The 19,468-nt window shown below is 37.2% G+C and overlaps 1 protein-coding gene across 1 annotated transcript in view; it reads left to right on the top strand.

Moving 5' to 3' along the window:
* Positions 1 to 19,468, top strand: part of TPK1 (thiamin pyrophosphokinase 1) — a 398,550-nt gene that overhangs the window by 296,652 nt on the left and 82,430 nt on the right. Inside the window, exon 7 of the mRNA XM_030826376.1 lies at positions 7,498 to 7,609. Within this exon, the coding sequence (XP_030682236.1) occupies positions 7,498 to 7,609 (112 nt within the window). The remainder of the gene's footprint in view (positions 1 to 7,497; positions 7,610 to 19,468) is intronic.

The raw sequence follows: 19,468 nt of genomic DNA, 5'->3' as shown, positions 1-19,468 counted from the left end.
TTGGAGAAATGACTCTCCTTAAGATATCTTAATGTCGGCCGGGCGCTGTGGTTCACGCCTGTAATCCCAGCACTTTGGGAGCCCAAGGTGGGCGGATCACGAGGTCAGGAGTTTGAGACCAGCCTGACCAACATGGTGAAACGCCGTCTCTACTAAAAATAAAAAAATTACCCAGGCGCAGTGCTGGGTGCCTGTAATCCCAGCTATTCAGGAGGCTGGGGCAAGAGAATTGCTTTAACCTGGAGGGTGGAGGTTACAGTGAGCCGAGATTGCACCACTGCCCTCCAGCGTGGGCGACAGATCGAGACGTTGACTCAAAAAAAAAAAAAAGATATCTTAATGTTTCATGGAGGTATAGCATTAAAATGTTTTTCTTTTGCCTTCTTTCTGCTAATATTTTACGTTAGTCTTATGAGGGCTAATCACACTTATTTTTCTTTAAAAATTACTGGAGCAAAGTGGCCAGGTTGTTAAAAAAAATAAAAAGCAGAAAGGAAAGAAAGTGTGGGTTCAAATTAAACCTGGGGGACCCGATAAAGGGAGAAAAGTAAATCAACATGTATAATATGAGTGCTTGAAATGCTATTATTGTCACCTTCGATGTGTTATTTAGTCCTGAAAATAGCTCAGGGAGGTAATATTGTAGTCCTCATTTTACAGAAACACATAAAATTACATTTTAAATGTATTTCGAGCACTAGTGACAGGGTATTCATGATTATTGGTTATGTACAGTTTACTTGTATCCAATTAAGCAAACATTATCTAGATGGGGGTGTCCAATTTTTTGGCTTCCCTGGGCCACATTGTAAGGAGAATAATTGTCTTGGGCCACACATAAAATACACTAACACTAACATAGCTGATGAGCTTTAAAAAAATAGCAAAAATATCTCACAGTGTTTTAAGGAAGTTTACGACTGTGTGTTGGGCAACATTCAAAGCTGTCCTGGGCTGCATGCAGCCCGTGAGCCGCGGGTTGGGCAAGCTTGATCTTAACAAAGAATATTGAGTCTGTCTCTTGAGTCCTTTCAGTTCACCTGGACCTTCCCTCATCTACTCAGATACTGAGAGAAGATTTTTCAAAGCATATTGACACCTTTTCATCAATACGTTTTCTTTAAACAATGAAACAATCATTTATTTGATACATATGTTCCTCATACTGTGCTGTAAGTCCAATAGAAAAAAAATTAGATTCTTGTTCTTCAAAGAAAGTTTATTGTTTTTAGGGATACAACATGAACCTATTTGAGGGATGCAATACAGTACCAAAGTGCTACATTTTGTAGCATAAATAATTAAAGTTGTAGCATTCAGGAGGAAGTCATCTTTGCTATTTAGAACACATAGGGAGTTTTCATTAAAAAAGTAAAGCTTGCATTTTGCTTTGATGTTTCTCTGGATTAAGGATGGAGAAACGGTATAGAAGCAGACAGGAGAGCATGGGCATCCTGATCAGATGCTATCTTAAGAAAAGCATTTATCTAAAGTAATTTGAAAACTCTGAGATCACACTAACTCAAAATATATCTTTCAGTGCAACCTGTCCTGTTTCTGCTGTCAGTAATGCTTACTTCTGGGGTAAATATTGTCTCTAGAAGTCATCATTTAAAATGTCTATATCTTTTGAAGAGGCCAAGAGTGGGTTTTTCTCTGACTGGAATAAAAGGAAGGCGTGAAGATAAGATATGATCCATTGTAAAAAAGGCATAAATGCAGAGGTGATAACAAAGCAGAGACATCAGTGTCATGTTTTATTTTGAAATATCCAATGTAAGGCAATTGATAAGGAAATTAGCCTGTCATTAGAGTAATTTACTATCTCTAACAACAGTAGGCATTTCATACATATTTTTGACTTTTGAATAAACAAACTAACTTAACTAGCATTAAGAAGGTTTTCTTTTGGATAACTGTTGAGTATTGTCATTAACCCTTTAATAGTACAGCTAGCTCATGTCAGAACATGTATGTGATTTCACCCGGAGGTTATTAACTTCTAAAACAAAAATCAAATGGTAGTTATTAAGTTCAAAACATATTCTTGAAATGTTCTGACTATGGAAATATTAAACCAAAATATGCTAGTTTCAGGTGTTGTGTGAAAAATATTATTCCCAATCAACATTTTCCTAAGTCGATTTCGTGAAATGAAGCTTCCATGGGAAATTACAAGATGATATTTGAGCAGCAGAGGAAGGTTCTGTGGTGAAGTAAATTTGGGAAACACTTATTCAGGTAAACAGGGTTTCTGTTTACTTGTTTTTGCTGCAAGATTGCCTAGAACATCTAACATGCTGGCAAAAATCGTGGTTTCCGAGAGGTGAATTGACAAAGCGATTTTTCCAATCTGTATTTGACCCTGGGAGTAATGTTCTATGGAAAGCACTTTAGAAAATGTTCTAACATGATTTGAAATTCTAAAAGCTATCTGTAGATAACATATTAATGCTTTTTCAAAGGGAACACCCCTCAATTTAATATATATACATGCAACATTAATTTGATACAGGCTATTTCAAATAAACCCAATACACTTTTATTTTGAATTCTACATTTGTGGAGCAGAATCAAAGAAAATATATAAGACTTCCAACTCTGAGGTTTTACAACTACAAGTTCACTGGGGAGACCCTTTATCTTGTGACTACTTTCAGCTATGTGAGCAATCACAGTATGAAAATATACCAGCACAAAAGTCTGTTGTATAGAAGTAACCTTTTTTTCCTGCTAAGTATAATGTAGATACTTCTGTCTACTTCTTTTACTCTTCTTTCCTGCAGGCTATTTAATTTCCTGCAGTGTTTGTTGATAAATTTTTAAAGTACCTGGACCAGCTAACAAAAGATGAGCTACCAGAGACTGGCCTTGTGTTTAATCCGTCTACAGCAATGTTTCATTCATACAGGTTCTAACCATGTGCCACTAATTGTGGCTGCCATTAGCCTCAGAGTGTAGGTTCAGCATTAACAGCAACTTGATGAATGCATGGCCACTTTATAAACTAGCATTGGCACCTTCTCCTTGAATTTTTTACACTAAATCTAATGCGTTTATGTTCTTTTTGTGTTCAGTGCTTTGTGAATGATCTTGTTAATTTGCTGTATATTTTGTGATATCCACACTGAAATATCTTAGCACAAAACTTGGCATAGTTATTGGATTTAAGGATGTGGGTATGTAAACAGAATTCAGATATCTCTCCGGTATTTTTCTTTTTTTTTTTTTTTTTTTTGTACAGACAGGGTTTCACTATGTTGTCCGGGCTTGTCTCCAACTCCTAGGCTCAAGTGATTCTCCCACCTCAGCCTCCTAAATTGCTGGGATTACAGACATGAGCCACCATGCCCAGTCAATGTTTGGTATTTTTCAAAGGCAAAATCTAGAGTCAGCTTTAATCTTTTGTCTCAGTTATGTCATTGTCCTTTGGAAAGTGGAGGTATAATACAAAACAAAGGGACAGCGATTTCTTACCCCTTCATATTTGTGTGTATTTTGTTCTACCCTGACATGACAGTCTAGGGAAACTAATACTATTATGCTGTTTGTCTTTAACATGTTCATAAGTATGCTTTCCAGCACACATACCAAGCAACAACTGTGTTACCTTTCCCTAAATTACAATTTCATACTTACTAAGGTTGTTAGATGTGTTGAAATAACCACAATTGGAAAAACAACCTGACTGTGATTGATTTTTGTTCTTTCTTTACTATATAGGACTGACTTTGACTTCAAAGAGTTATCTTAGTTCAGAAAAGAGGCCAGAGCAGGAACCTGTGAAATGATTCATGGGAGAAGATGGAAGTAAATGATGAGTTCATGTGCCTCTAGTCTCCAGTAATGGCATAAATCCATAGGGAAGTTCTTTAATGTCAGCCTGTATGCCTGCCTGTGTCAAATCACATATAGGCTGGCACATATTATGAATTAAGAAATCTGGGGAATGAACAAAAATTCCTTTATACAGTTGTTCATTTTCAAAAGATGTCATATAGACTTGAAGATACAGGAGGAAAGCAAAATACTGCTCTCATTTAACCATAAAAACTGTATTTGCATGTTTATAAACACAAAGACCATTCACATATGGCTAAGCACCTTTTTGGAACAAGAGAAAACATGGTTAATTGATTGTGGGCTAAGGCCTATCTGTGACTTCTCAAGTCCACAAACGAGTTTATTCCCAGACTGAAAATGTTAAGGTCTGTTGATTCTTAAAATAATGAGGAAGGCAATGAATATGTAGCATGCTTACTACTATGTCATTTAAATCATTGGATTTTATAACAGCCCTCCTCTCTCCCTGGGAGAATAAAACTTAGCATGTATATATGCTGTTTCCTTTGCATTATACGATACAAGTTGAAGAATACTCTCTTAGGGAGTTAATATCACAAATTGAAAAACACTTCCTTCTTTGCTTCACCATTCTTAACAGAAGTCACCTAGGAGCACCAAACATGCTAACGTATTCAGCTAGGTAGTGCCAAACCATTAAGCAGGCCACAGACAGAGGAAAGAAAGTCGTCAATTAAGAGACAAGAACTGACGGTAACACACTGAAAATAAGAGAGCTGAAGAACACAGGAATTCCTCTTTGATAAGTGATGGAGAAGTCGCACTCTAACAGCAGGTCTCATTGTCAGAAGCACTGTTATCAGATGCAGAAGTACAGAGATCTGGACAAGGTGTACCTTCCTTTCCTTGTTCCACTGGTGCTCTCTTGAGCCCTCCACTCTCTGCCACCCAATGTCCAGAATGCTACAGGTTACCTATAACCCCTCTGAAATTGCTGTGTTTTCTGATGGGAACCCTAAGAGTACTGCCCTTCAACAGGAAACTGGGTGGCAATCCACCTACATGATAAGTCACCACCAATTCCTGTTCCTTCTCTGCTGAAGCCAATGTAATGCTAAGGAAATCCGAATTTCTAAAACATCTGTCTCATCAACTCCTTTTTTTTTTTTTTTTTTTGAGATGGAATATTGCTCTGTCACCCAGGCTGGAGTGCAATGGCACGATCTCGGCTCAAGCCTGCAACCTCTGCCTCCCGGGTTCAAGCAATTCTTCTGCCACAGCTTCCCGAGTAGCTTGAATTGCAGGCACCCACCACCATACCCACCTAATTTTTGTATTTTTATAGAGACAGGGTTTCACCATGTTGGCCAGGCTGGTCTTGAACTCCTGACCTCAGGTGATCTGCCCGCTTCAGCCTTCCGAAGTGCTGGGATTACAGGCGTGAGCCACCGCGCCTGGCCTCATCAACTCCTTCTATTAGAAAGAAGGTTTTGTTACCCCTTTGAGCATTTGTTTTAAAAGTGTGCTATGTTTGGCATCTAGGGATGGTCATTTGTATTATGTTTAGTATATCTATGTTGAGAGAGAATTATTTATATAATGGAGAATGGTAGGAAGAAACATCTCAAATTTGTGTGGCAAGCTATTCAATATAAGTTTATTTTTTTAATTATACTTTAGGTTTTAGGGTACATGTGCACAATGTGCAGGTTTGTTACATATGTATCTATGTGCCGTGTTGGTTTGCTGCACCCATTAACTCGTCATTTAGCATTAGGTGTATCTCCTAATGCTGTCCCTCCCCCGCTCCCCCCAACCCACAACAGTCCCCAGAGTGTGATGTTCCCCTTCCTGTGTCCATGAGTTCTCATTGTTCAGTTCCCACCTATGAGTGAGAACATGTGGTGTTTGGTTTTTTGTCCCTGTGATAGTTTACTGAGAATGATGTTTTCCAGTTTCATCCATGTCCCTACAAAGGACATGAACTCATCATTTTTTATGGCTGCATAGTATTCCATGGTGTATATGTGCCATATTTTCTTAATCCAGTCTATCGTTGTTGGACATTTGGGTTGGTTCCAACTCTTTGCTATTGTGAATAGTGCCGCAATAAACATACGTGTGCATGTGTCTTTATAGCAGCATGATTTATAGTCCTTTGGGTATATACCCAGTAATGGGATGGATGGGTCAAATGGTATTTCTAGTTCTAGATCCCTGAGGAATCGCCACACTGACTTCCACAATGGTTGAACTAGTTTACAGTCCCACCAACAGTGTAAAAGTGTTCCTATTTCTCCACATCCTCTCCAGCACCTGTTGTTTCCTGACTTTTTAATGATGGCCATTCTAACTGGTGTGAGATGGTATCTCATTGTGGTTTTGATTTGCATTTCTCTGATGGCCAGTGATGATGAGCATTTTTTCATGTGTTTTTTGGCTGCATAAATGTCTTCTTTTGAGAAGTGTCTGTTCATGTCCTTCGCCCACTTTTTGATGGGGTTGTTTGTTTTTTTCTTGTAAATTTGTTTGAGTTCATTGTAGATTCTGGATATTTGTCAGATGAGTAGGTTGCGAAAATTTTCTCCCATTCTGTAGGTTGCCTGTTCACTCTGAGGTAGTTTCTTTTGCCGTGCAGAAGCTCTTTAGTTTAATTAGATCACATTTGTCAATTTTGGCTTTTTTTGTCATTGCTTTTGGTGTTTTAGACATGAAGTCCTTGCCCACGCCTGTGTCCTGAATGGTATTGCCTAGGTTTTCTTCTAGGGTTTTTATGGTTTTAGGTCTAACATGTAAGTCTTTAATCCATCTTGAATTAATTTTTGTATAAGGTGTAAGGAAGGGATCCAGTTTCAGCTTTCAAGCTATTCAATATAAAAAACTTAGGGGGGAATTCTATACAAAGGAATAAAGGCAGCTCTTACCTAAAAGAAAATAAAAACTTTTTTAGAAAAAAAAAAAAAACCACCCAAGGCCAGGTGTTGTGGCTCACGCCTGCAGTCCCAACACTTTGGGAGGCCAAGGTCTGTGGATCACTTGAGGTCAGGAGTTCGAGACCAGCCTGGCCAACATGGTGAAACCCCATATCTACTAAAAATATAAAAATTAGCTGGGTGTGATGGTGCCCGCCTATAGTCCCAGCTACTCAGGAGGCAGGAGAATTGCTTGAACCCTGGTGGCAGAGGTTGCAGTGAGCCAAGATTGCAACATTGCACTCCAGCCTGGACAACAGAGTGAGACTCCATCTTAAAAAAGAAAAAAAAAAAGCAGAATACATTGTAATGGCTGCTGAGAAGCAGCTGTCTTTGTGTGTTTCTCTTTGTGTGGTACCTTTCATTTAGGATAGGTTTCAAACCTGACAGTCCTATTGCTGCCAGTTTGGTCTCTGGAATTGGCAGGTGTAGGTAGGAATCTTTATCTGTGTGGTCCTATGTTAATCTCTGCCAGCTTCAATTTTCTCATAGGTGAAACATAATTAACAATAAGATATCAGATACTTTGTAAAATTGTTGTTAGGATTAAGTCAGGTGAAAGTTCCTAGGATTATTTAGCACAGATTGCAAACATTTTTTTGTGAGGATTAAGTATGATAAGCCATGTGAGGGTTGTAGACGCATCCTGCCCAGGTCTTCAGTGCACATTAACATTCCTTCTCTCTTCCCCTTCTTAATGATCATTTCTTGTCTCCTTCAGGGAAAGCACAGATTGCATGTGGACACTGGAATGGAGGGTGATTGGTGTGGCCTTATTCCTGTTGGACAGCCTTGTATGCAGGTTACAACCACAGGCCTCAAGTGGAACCTCAGTAAGTAGAACCTTTCCATAAAGGAATGATTTTTTTTCTTTTTTTCTCTGTTTATTTCTTTTTTTAATGTCTCTGTGGTCTATACGTAGGAGGAATTGCTGGATCACATGGTAACTCTATGTTTAACCTATTGAGGAACTGCCAGATTACCTTCCAGTGTGCCTGAACCATTTTACATTTCTATGTGCAGTATAAGAGTGTTCCGGTTTCCCCACATTCTCAACACTTGTTGTTATCTGTTTGCTGGCTTATAGTCATCCTAGAGCATGTGAAGGTGGCATCTTATTGGGGTTTGATTTCCATTTCTCTGATGACTAATTATGTCGAGCATCTTTTCTTGTGCTTATGGAACATTCATATATCTTCACTGGAGAAATGTCTATTCAGCTCTTTTACCCATATTTTAATTGGCTATTTTTACATTGAGTTGTAAGAGTCCTTTATGTATTTTAGAGACAAGTCCTTTACCCAGGTGTGTGACTTGCAAAAATTTTTTAGCCCTTAGCATATATTTTCACTTTCTGAAATGTAATTAACTAAATAAACAAATGTTAATGAAGTCTATGTTTTTCTTTTATGGATCATATTTTTGATATCATATCAAATAACTCTTTGCCCCACCTTCTTCACAATTTTGTATATTTGAAAAACCTACTTTACTTTCCTGGAGAAGCAGCAAGTTATTTTCGTAGTCAAATCTTTGACATAAGATTTGCTGCTCTTATTAAATTTTAAAATGTTTTCCAGTAATTGTGAACTGTATTAGGTCCTAGTAGTACTAAAACTATCTGAGTTAAAAATATTAAAAAGTAAGGGGGTCATGTTCATGAGATAAATGCTGATTCCAAAAGGAATCATCAGTCATTGTGAAATGAATCAATTCTAGCCTTTCTAAGGATAGCAATAATTTAATCAAAGAGTTGTGATTGAATGTCAAAGGGATCATCTCCTGATTGACCAATACGGCAAAGCTGTACAAGTAAAATATGCAACTATGTCGTTCTTTTCTAACAAGTAAAGCACTTAGATTCCCACAAGAAAATAAATTTTTTCCAAGAGATAAATATTTTGAAACAAAAAGACTTGTAAAAAGACCTTTCTATGAGCCACTGCAGAAACAATTAGGAAACACTAGAGATATTTTGAAACAAATGTCTGGAGAGCTCATCAGAATTTGAAAGGACTGTGAGAACACATCTCCTCCGGTGCACAGAAATATGTGACAGGCTTTGAAGCTGTTTAGCTGAAATTGACATGAGCTCCCATTGGAAGCTTTTTTGAAAACATTCTGGCCCCAAACAACTGTTTTATTTTTTATAGTTCTCATTATTTCCAAGGGCACCCAATCTAGACAGTGGTGAACTTCCTGCTGGATCTAGGAGCGATCACACTTTTCAGGGCTGGCACCATGACAAAGGAGCACTGAGCAAAGTAGAGAGGAACGTTGGCACTAGGAGCAGGTGCCCCAGGCTTCCTTTATCTTATAGTAATAAAAAAGAGTCATACGTTAGACATGATTCTTCTGGGATCTTTAGAATGTCCTTTGATCCTGTATTTCCCACAGTAATATGCACATTGTATTAGTCCATGCTCACATTGCTGTAAAGAAATACCTGAGACTGGGTAATTTATGAAGAAAAGAGGTTTAACTGACTCACAGTTATGTAGGCTTACCAGGAAGCATGACCAGGAGGCCTCAGGAAACTTACAATCATGGTGGAAGGTAAAAGGGAAGCAGGCACCTTCTTCACATGGCAGCAAGAGAGAATGAGAGCGATGGGGGACGTGCCGCAGACTTTTAAGCCATCAAATCTCGTGAGAAGTCATTCATTACCACGAGAACAGCAAGGGGGAAGCCCACTCCCATGATTCAGTCACCTCCCACCAGGTTCCTCCACCAACATTGGGAATTACAATTCAACATGCGATTTGGGTGGGGACCTGGAGTCAAATCGTATCACACATCCTAGTTCTGTGTAAGGCTTTCTCTGGTAAGGGGGCCTTCAGCATGATGAGGGCAGGGCTCTTAACCTTCCTGAGATAACTTTTGATCCAGTCTGCATGTAATATGCCATTACTTATTTATATAGTTACACATCACTTTGACTTTTGAAGTAATTATTTTTTCTAAACTTCATTAAAAAAAAAAAAACTTCATGGAATATGCAAAGCAATAAAGTTGAAACACAAAGTGTTTCATCAATTACCTGTTGTAAAAGTGCTAATTCATGGGGTCTTCTGATAGGTAACATTGCCTCATTAAAACTTAATAAAAATAAATGTGACATCATGTTGACTTGAAGAAAAGTGGGTAGATATCATTCACAGAGAGGGTCCCTGCCTTCCTCAGTGCTGTTGTCTGTGAAAGAGCCCTGAGGTCAGGGTTATTTTGTCAGTCATGGCTACAAAGGGACAGGGTGAAGGTGGGCTTGCAGAAAGAGAAAGAATGTGCAGACACTTAGTCGGGGGCAGCTCACTTCTTGGGTTAATGGGAGTAAGCAAGTTTTTGTAAAGAAACTTGTCAAGGTCCTCATGTGTGGCCCCGTGGCTTGATCTCTACCTATCTCCACCCACTCTAAGTACATGATGCCAGAAGTTCTAAAAGTAGTTGGATTTATCTGTTACCAGTTTGCAATATTTCACATGCCATTCTAACGTTAAAAAAAAAATTGTATGAATGATACCTAGGTACCGATCACCCAGGAGTGAAACTTTTCAAATATTACTGAAGCTACCTATATTTACAGTCTTTCATTTCATAGCAATATGCTATGAATATTCTTTGACTTGTGTCTTGTACAAGAGTTTCTCTGGGATATATACAGTTGGCAGTAAAATAGCTGTGTCATAGATAATCACATCTTCATCTTTATGAGATACACCGTATTGCTCTGCACAGTGGTTGTACCAATGTGCACTCAGCCCAGGAATACATATTAAGTTCCCCTGCTCTATATCCTCAACAATTCTTGCTATTATCAAACTTAACCATTTTTGCCAGCCTGATGAGTGTAAATGATGTTTTTGTGGTCTCTGCTGATAAGGATAAACATCTTTTTGTAGTTACTATTCATGCTGGTTTCTTCTTCTGTGAATTGCTACTTTCTTTTGCCTATTTTTCCATTGGGATGTTAATTCTTAGAAGTTCTGAAGACTTTTTCCTGGCTGTACTTTGGCTTTTCAATTTGTTTATGGTGTTTTTATATGAACAGAGTTTATTGAGTTAAATGCAGTCAAAATGTATCAGATTAGTCATTTTTGTGTAAGTTATCTTTCTATTCCCCATGGTCATAAAGATTCTCTCATTTAAGTTTCGCGTTTAGGTCTTTTCTCTCACCTGAAATTGATTTTTGTATATGATATGAGATAAGGATCTAGTTTTTTAAAGATAATGGGCCGGGCGCGGTGGCTCACGCCTGTAATCCCAGCACTTTGGGAGGCCAAGGCGGGCGGATCACAAGGTCAGGAGATCGAGACCATCCTGGCTAACATGGTGAAACCCCGTCTCTACTAAAAAATACAAAAAATTAGCCGGGCGTGGTGGCAGGCGCCTGTAGTCCCAGCTACTCGGAGGCTGAGGCAGGAGAATGGTGTGAACCCGGGAGGCGGAGCTTGCAGTGAGCCGAGATCGTGCCAATGAACTCCAGCCTGGTCGACAGAGTGAGACTCCGCCTCAAAAAAAAAAAAAAAAAGATAATGAATTGCCCTAACATCATTTATTAATCCTTTCTCCAGTGATTTGCAGGGTAGCACAGGTGTTCATATGTATGGGTATGTTTCTTGGATCTGTTTTGTTCCGTTGGCTTACATATTTCTTCCTGTGCTGGAGCCACACTGCCTTCATTACCATAGCTTTATAATAAATATTGAAATGTGCTAAGTTGAGTCCTCAGACCTTGTTCTTCAAAATTGTCACTCTGTTCCTGGCATTTTGCTCTTGTTTGTTTGTTTGAGACGGAGTCTCACACTGTCGCCTGGGCTGGAGTGCAATGGCGCAATTTTGGCTCACGGCAACCTCCGCCTCCTGGGTTCAAGTGATTCTCCTGCCTCGGCCTCCTGAGTAACTGGGATTACAGACGACTGCCACCACACCCAGCTAATTTTTTTTTTTTTTTTTTTTGCATTCTTAGTAGAGACAGGGTTTCACCAGGTTGGCCAGGCTTGTCTTGAACTCCTGACCTTGTGATTCACCCACCTCGGCCTCCCAAAGTGCTGGGATTACAGGCCTAAGTCACCACACTCAGCCTGCTCTTCTTTATAAATTTTAGAAGTAACTTGACAAGTGCCTCTCTCACACAATTCTATTATAATTTTTACTGCAATTACATTTAATGTCTAGATTAATTTGGGAAGAATCGAAAAATTGGGGAAGAAAATTTCTACATGAAATTGAGTCTTCCCATCCACAAATTTAGTTTAGCTCTCTATTTACTTAGAACTTTTAAATTCCTTTCAATAGTTTTATAACTTTCTCTATAAACATCCTATGCATTTTTATAAGGTTTATTTCTATAAACCCTATATTTTGTGTCCTAGTATAAATTATACTTTAAAAATTACATTTTCTGTTTGTTGGTGATATATAGACATATAATTCATTTTTGTCTATTTTAATGTTAATATATTGATGAACATTTATTATATCTGAAAATGTGACTATAGAGTCACTTGGTTTTCTATACACAATCGTGTTTCTGTTAATAATCAAGTTTTCTTCTGCAGTCTGTGACAAATAGAATTAAATTACTATAATGGACTGAAATGGTGGCTTTTAAAAAAAAAAAAAAGCCTTTTTGTTGGTTTCCTCATGTAACAAAGTGCAGAGGTAAGTACCTATAGGGCAAGGTTTCTATTATTTCCTCAGCCTTTGCCTCAAAATCTAAGATATCTGTTGCAACTCCAGCTGTATTGGGCCCAGTGGGCATCAGAAGAGAGGAAAGGGAAGGGAGCAGGAAGGGTCTGTAACAGGAATCAGAGACTTCAGGGATTCCCGGCATTCTCAGCAACCCTTCTTGTGTCTCATCTTTTGCCTCAGTGGCCAGAATTGTATCACATAGCCACCCTAGCTTCAAGGGAGGCTACGTGTGCAATTTTTTATCCAACTACATTGTCGCTCCAAATAAAACTGAGGTTCCATCGGTAAGGAAGAAGAGAATGACTAGGAGTCTGCTCTTCTGTCAAAAAATGCCTTTGCTTCATTCATCATCTTGAACATTTTATCTATGTATATCATAAAAAATTTATTTTAGTTTTCTTTCAATCATATTCATATGGATTGCTGTTGTTTCTGTTGAAAAACCTACAATCAATGAAATTAATTCTGATTTGTTTATAATCTGTCACGTTTTCTAGACCTTATGTTTTGCTTTGACATTCTAAAGTTTTACAACAATATGTTTACATGTAACCTTTCTTTTGTTCTAGTTGCTTTTTATTCAATCTGATAATTGGTATAGTTCATCAATTCTGAAAATTCTTAGCCATTTATCTTCGATTGCTTCCCCTCCATTTTTTTCTATTCTTTTCTCCTTGAACTGTTAGTAAACGTATTAGGCCTCATCATCCCATTTCCTTGTTTATTCTTTGTGCATTCTAGTTTTTTTTTTTTTTTTTTTCATCTTTCTTTTCACTATTTCTGTCTTTGGCTGTTTCTAATCTGCCATTTAATGATTGGGTTTTGAATTTCATAGATTGTATTTTTCACTTTTTTTTATCTCAAAAAATTTAAGATCACATCTTGTTGCCAGTGTTTTAATTATATATTTAATTTTTTAAATAAGCAGATTTTTAAAATATCAGAAATTGAGGTGAATTATTTATTAGATTGTTAAAGATGTCATAATTTAATTGATAGGAGTTTTTTTAGATATTTAAAAATTGGGGCCTATTATAATAAATGGTATCTTATATTGGGTGGAATACAGTATGGTATTTGAGCATTCTAGTTTCTTCATCTCTTTTTTGACCTAATTCTGCTATTTTCCCTTTTTTTATTTCTTGAGAGGGAGTCTCAAATTTTCTGTTTCCAATTATTTTTAACGTTTATTTTAGGTTCAGAGGTACATGTGCAGGTTTGCTATATAGGTATATTGCATGTCACAGGGGTTTTATATACAGATTATTTTACCACCCAGGTAATAAGCATAGTATCCAATAGGTAATTTTTCAATCCTTACCCTCCACCGTCAACTAGACATTGGTGTCTGTTGTTCCCCTCTTTGTGTCTATATGTACTCAGCATTTAGCTTCCACTTATAAGTGAGAACATGTGGTATTTGGTTTTCTGTTTTTGTGTTAGTTCAGTTAGGATAATGGCCTCCAGCTCCATCCATGTTGCTGCAAAGGGCATAGTCTTGTTCTTTTTATGGCTGCATGATATTCCATGGTGTATATGTACCACATTTTATTCATCCCGTCTACGCTTGATGAGGATTTAGGTTGATTCAGTGTCTTTGCTATTGTGGCTAGCACTGTGATGAGCATACATGTACATGTACTTTATGGTAGAATGATTATATATTTCTTTGGGTATATACCCAATAATGGGATTGCTGGGTCAAATGGTAATTCTGCTTTGAGTTCTTTGAAAAATCGCTCAACTGCTTTCCACTGTGGCTGAACTAATTTCCATTCCCACCAGCAGTATATGTGTTCCTTTTCTCTTCACCCTCACCAGCATCTATTAATTTTTTGACTTTTTGATAATACTGCTATTTTTAAATATTTCTTTTATTCTCACTCGTGATAGACACTTTATCCTGTGTTTTATATATTTGGTTGTCTTTTTTTCCTGTGGAAATATTTAGAAGGTTAGGTTAAGCATGTTCTTTGACATGGGATTTTAAGTTGCTTCTGCCAGTGCCCTGAGGTATAACCAATCCTGGAACACTTAGCTATCTTGGTATAAGGTTTTCCTGAAGACGCGTTCATTGTTAATTAAAACCACAAGGAATTGAGGTGTCTTTTTTAGTTTTTGCATCTGTGAAAGCCCAGGCTGATAGAGAGATGTTTCCTTGTTCTGAACCTTTTCTGGCAGACCAGTTATTTCCTAGTTGCTATGGTCTGAAGGTTTATGCCCCTGCCCCCAATTCGTATGTTGAAACTTAATCATCAATGTGGTGTTATCAGGAGATGGAGACATTGGGAGGTGACTAGATCATGAACCCTTATAAATGGGATTAATGCCCTTATAAAAGAGGCCTGAGAGAGACACTTGCCTCTTCCACCACTCAGTAAGAAGGTACCATCTATAAACCAGGCAGTGGGCCCTCCAGATGCCAAATCCATGGTGCCTTGATCTTGTAATTCTCCACCTCCAGAACTGTGAACAATAAATTTGCGATGTTTGTAAGCTATCTAGTTCATGGTATTTTATTAGAGCGACCCAAATAGACTAAGACACAAGTCTACCCTTCTGTTAAAGATGTAGCAGTGAATTTATATAGAACCTCAGTCCTAACTCTTACTTTGTCAAGGCCCAACATGTTGATTCTTGATTGACATCTATCTGAAAAGAAAGGCATCTTAGTTAAGGAAAGAAGCCAACATTCTCTGTGCAGGTGCCCTGTTTTCCAGCTCCTTCAATTTTATACCACTGAAGAGTTTATTTTCTTGTGAGCTTAGCATGTTAGTTACAGAACATTTATAATAAATTATGTATTATGTCTAAGAGTCTGGTATCAGGAGAATTTCAGGATATATGGGCTACCGTATGGCCAGAATGGAAATCTTCTACATCTCCTAGTTGAGGTTGCTTGACTAGGACAAGTGTAGCATCAGGGAACCCTCTGAAGGGGAAAAGTTAACAGCAAAGGCTCTGGCAAGGTTTTTCAGAGGCCACAATTATATTTTGAAGTGACTCTACTCAAACTTTGACTCATGGAAACATAAATACAAATCATTATTGTAAACATTCCAACACTCATATTTTCACCTTTGAGAAATCTGAATTCCAGACTTACTCTGATTTTTGAAGTTCTAAATGGAGCCACTGCTCATCCTAATCATTAACCCTAGAATCCTGCCCCTTTTTGTATATTTTTCAGAACCCAGCACACTGGCTTTTGCCTCCTGATAGCTTCATCCTCCCCATTCTCTTGTCTCCCTACTCAGCCATGTTCCATACTCTAAATATTCCCAGAACAAAGATTCTCTTCAATAATTTACTAAAACTACTCCAGTCTTTCAAAGTCTCCTGCCAGGAGATAGCTACTTAATCTGATTTATAAATTTGTGTTAATGGGTGTTAATAGCTCAAAGTTGGGTTTCCTTCCTAGATAATCCTGGTGAATTTAGCAGGGTGTATTTAGGTTGATATTCCATGTAATACCTATACAGTCAAGTGGCAGTATACTTATGTATGGGTTTGTGGTATTTCCAGAAGTTTTTGACTTTTCACAAAGGATGGGAACAATAATCAGAATTGTAATATTAATGTTCATATGATATTTCACATTTTTAAAAAGTCTTTTAAATATTACAATAGTGACAGGTTGGATTGTCTGTATTTTTCAGATATGGAAATAGTAATTAAAATCTCTAATTGGCCTAAATTTGCATAATTATGGATTAATATACTCAAAATTTGAAATCAAGTCTTCAATACTATTTATGTTTGTTTCCAATTAGTAAGTGAAGGACTTATATAAAATAAGTTGATGTTTAAAAATTTAAATATGGAATAAAGAGAATGTAAATTTGGAATAAAGAGAAGATAGGAGGAAGGTAACTAGATGGGAAAGCAAAGGTGATACGAAAGAGAACATAATGGCACAGAATGGAAAGTAATGGCAAGAAAAGTGAAATTCTGAGGGATAGAACTTTTAACTTTTCTACACTTTTGCCTAAGGAAAATATTAAATGGAGTTGCTTTCCATTTGCCCAGGCCCCTTTATATAGCACTCATATTGAGATTGAAATTATGTATTCATTGTTCTTTCTTTTATGTTTTTTTCAAAGAAATATAGAAGTAAATTACAAGGAAATAACTTCTCAGCATTGACTAAAAGAGACTCAACTCTTTTAACCTAGGGGAAAGAGTTTTGAAAGAGAGAAATTATGAGAAAACAGTTTGAAAAGATTTTTCATCTCTATGAAAATAAAAAAGCTATAATAAGCATATACAGGTACCATGGTTTTCTGCAGGAGTTTTCTATGAAAATTTTTAAGTGCCATCCTAACAAGGGAACATTTCATGCATCTGTAAAATTACACTTGCTAATAATGCATTTTCAGTGAGAAATGCTTTTAATTCTCACTCCACTGCAACTCACAAAGTGATTGTAGGCAGTTGTCATAGTATAGCTATAGCTATTCCCACTTAGGTTATAACCTCTTGTGAGCTAGTGCCACTAATGTGTGAGATGTTTTGTGTTTTTAGATGTCTTTGTTATTATATTAATTATTGATTTTTCCAGACTAGTGCTTAAAAAAGACACTCTGAAACTGTGACATCAGTATTTCTTGTCTGAGTCAAGGACGATGTCTTTCATACTGTAAGTCTTCTATAATCAATAACTTACTCTGAATTGAATTAAATATGTTAACATTTTTCCAGAAAAAAAAAAGATGCATTACAGATCAAAAGTGACAATAAAATTAGCAATAGCAATCTTTTCCCCTCTGGTCCTTCCTAAAATAGATGCTAGCTGAGGTCTTCCACCCCCAAACCCTTTTCTTGAGTTAACGAGTTGGTGAAATGATTGCATTTATCACATTTATGATGCCATTGATTGTAAGATACATATTATTTTATGTATACTAAGAAAAAATATACTAATTATAATTGCAGATACAGGAAAATATCCATGTTAGAACTGATGAAATTTGATAGATCAAATCGAATAGAAAAATTAAGTTCCTTATAGACTCTGTATATTAGACCTTTGCCAGATGCATAGTTTGCAAATATTTCCTCCCTTTCTGTAGGTTATTTACTCTCTTGACAGTTTCTTTTGCTCTGCAGAAGCTCTTTAGTTTCATTAGGTCCCATTTGTCAATGTATGGTTTTGTTGCAATTGCTTTCAGTGTCTTCGTCATGAAATCTTTGCTGGATTCTATGTCCAGAATGGTATTTCCTAGGTTATCCCCAGGATTTTTATAGTTTTAGTTTTTAGATTTAAGTCTATACTCCATCTTGAGTTGATTTTTGCATATAGTGTAAGGACGGGGTCCAGTTTCAGTCTTCTACATATGGCTAGCCAGCTACCCCAGCACCATTTATTGAATAGGGAGTCTTTTCCCCATTGCTTGTTTTTGTCAGCTTTGCTGAAGATCAGATGATTACTGGTGGGTGGAATTACTTCTGGGCTCTCTATTCTGTTCCTTTGGTCTATGTGTCTGCTTTTGTACCAGTACCATGCTGTTTTGTTTACTGTACCCTTGTAGCATAACTTGAAGTCAGGTGATGCCTCCAGCTTTGTTCATTTTGCTTAAGAATGCCTTGGCTATTCAGGCTGTTTGTTTGGTTCCATATGAACTTTAAAATAGTGTTTTCTAATTCTGTGAAGAACATCATTGGTAGTTCAATAGGAATAGCATTGAATCTCTAAATTGCTTAGGACAGTATGGCCATTTTAACAATATTGATTCTTCCTATTTATGAGCATGGAATCTTTTTCCATTTGCTTGTGTCATCTCTGATTTCTTTGAGCAATGTTTTGTAATTCTCATTGTAGAGATCTTTCACCTCCCTGGTTAGCTGTATTCCAAGCAAAAAACAAACAACCTTGTTAAAAAGTAGACAAAGGACATGAACTGACACTTTTCAAGAGAAGATATACATGTGGCCAACAAGCATATGAAAAAAATGCTGAACACCACTAATCATTAAAGAAATGCAAATCAAAACCACAGTGAGATACCATCTCACACCAGTCAGAATGACTATTATTAAAAAGTCAAAAAATAAAAGATGCTGGCAAGGTCACAGAAAAAAGGGAATGCTTTATATTCTGCTGAGGAAGTGTAAATTAGTTCAGCCATTGTGGAAAGCAGTGTGGAAATTCCTCAGAGAATTTAAAACAGAATTACCATTTGACGCAGTGATCTTATTTTTGAGTATATACCCAAAATAATATAACTATTTCTGTCATAAAGACACATGCATATGTTCACTGCAGCACTATTCACAATAGCAAAGACATGGAATCAACCTACATGCCCATCAACAGTAGACTGGATAAAGAAAATGTGATAAATAAACACCATGGAATACTATGCAGCCATAAAAAAGAACAAGCTCATGTCTTTTATGGGAACATGGATGGAGCTGGAGACTATTATCCTTAGCAAACTAACACAGGAACTGAAAACCAAATAACACATATTCTCACAAGTGGGAGCTAAATGATGAGAACTTATACAATTCACAAAGAAGGAAACAACAGACACTGATGTCTACTTGAGGGGGGAGGGTGGGAAGTGGGAGAGGAGCAGAAAAGATAACTATTGTGTACTGGGCTTAGTACTTGAGTAATGAAATAATATGTAAAACAAACCCCCATGACGTGTTTATTTATGTAACCTTCATATGTATCCCTAAACCTAAAAGTTTAAAAAAAAAAAAAAGAAAGTTTGGTACATATGAACCATGGAGCACTATGCAGCCATTAAGAAGAATGAGATCATGTCTTTTTTGCATTAACATGGATGGAGCTGGAGGTCATTATCCAAAGCAAACTAATGTAGGAACAGAAAACCAAATAACGCACCAAGTATTCTCACTTATAAGTGGGAGCTAAACAATGAGAATACATGAACACAAAGAGTGGAACAGTAGACACTGGGGCCCACTTGAGGGTGGGATTAGGGAGAGGATCAGAAAAAATACCTATCAGGGGCCATGCTTATTACCCAGGT

This window comes from Nomascus leucogenys, chromosome 13 (assembly GCF_006542625.1).
Source record: "Nomascus leucogenys isolate Asia chromosome 13, Asia_NLE_v1, whole genome shotgun sequence".
NCBI classification, from domain to species: Eukaryota; Metazoa; Chordata; class Mammalia; order Primates; family Hylobatidae; genus Nomascus; species Nomascus leucogenys.
The sequence above is the reverse complement of the archived record's forward strand: the minus strand, read 5'-3'. Positions and strand labels throughout refer to the sequence as shown.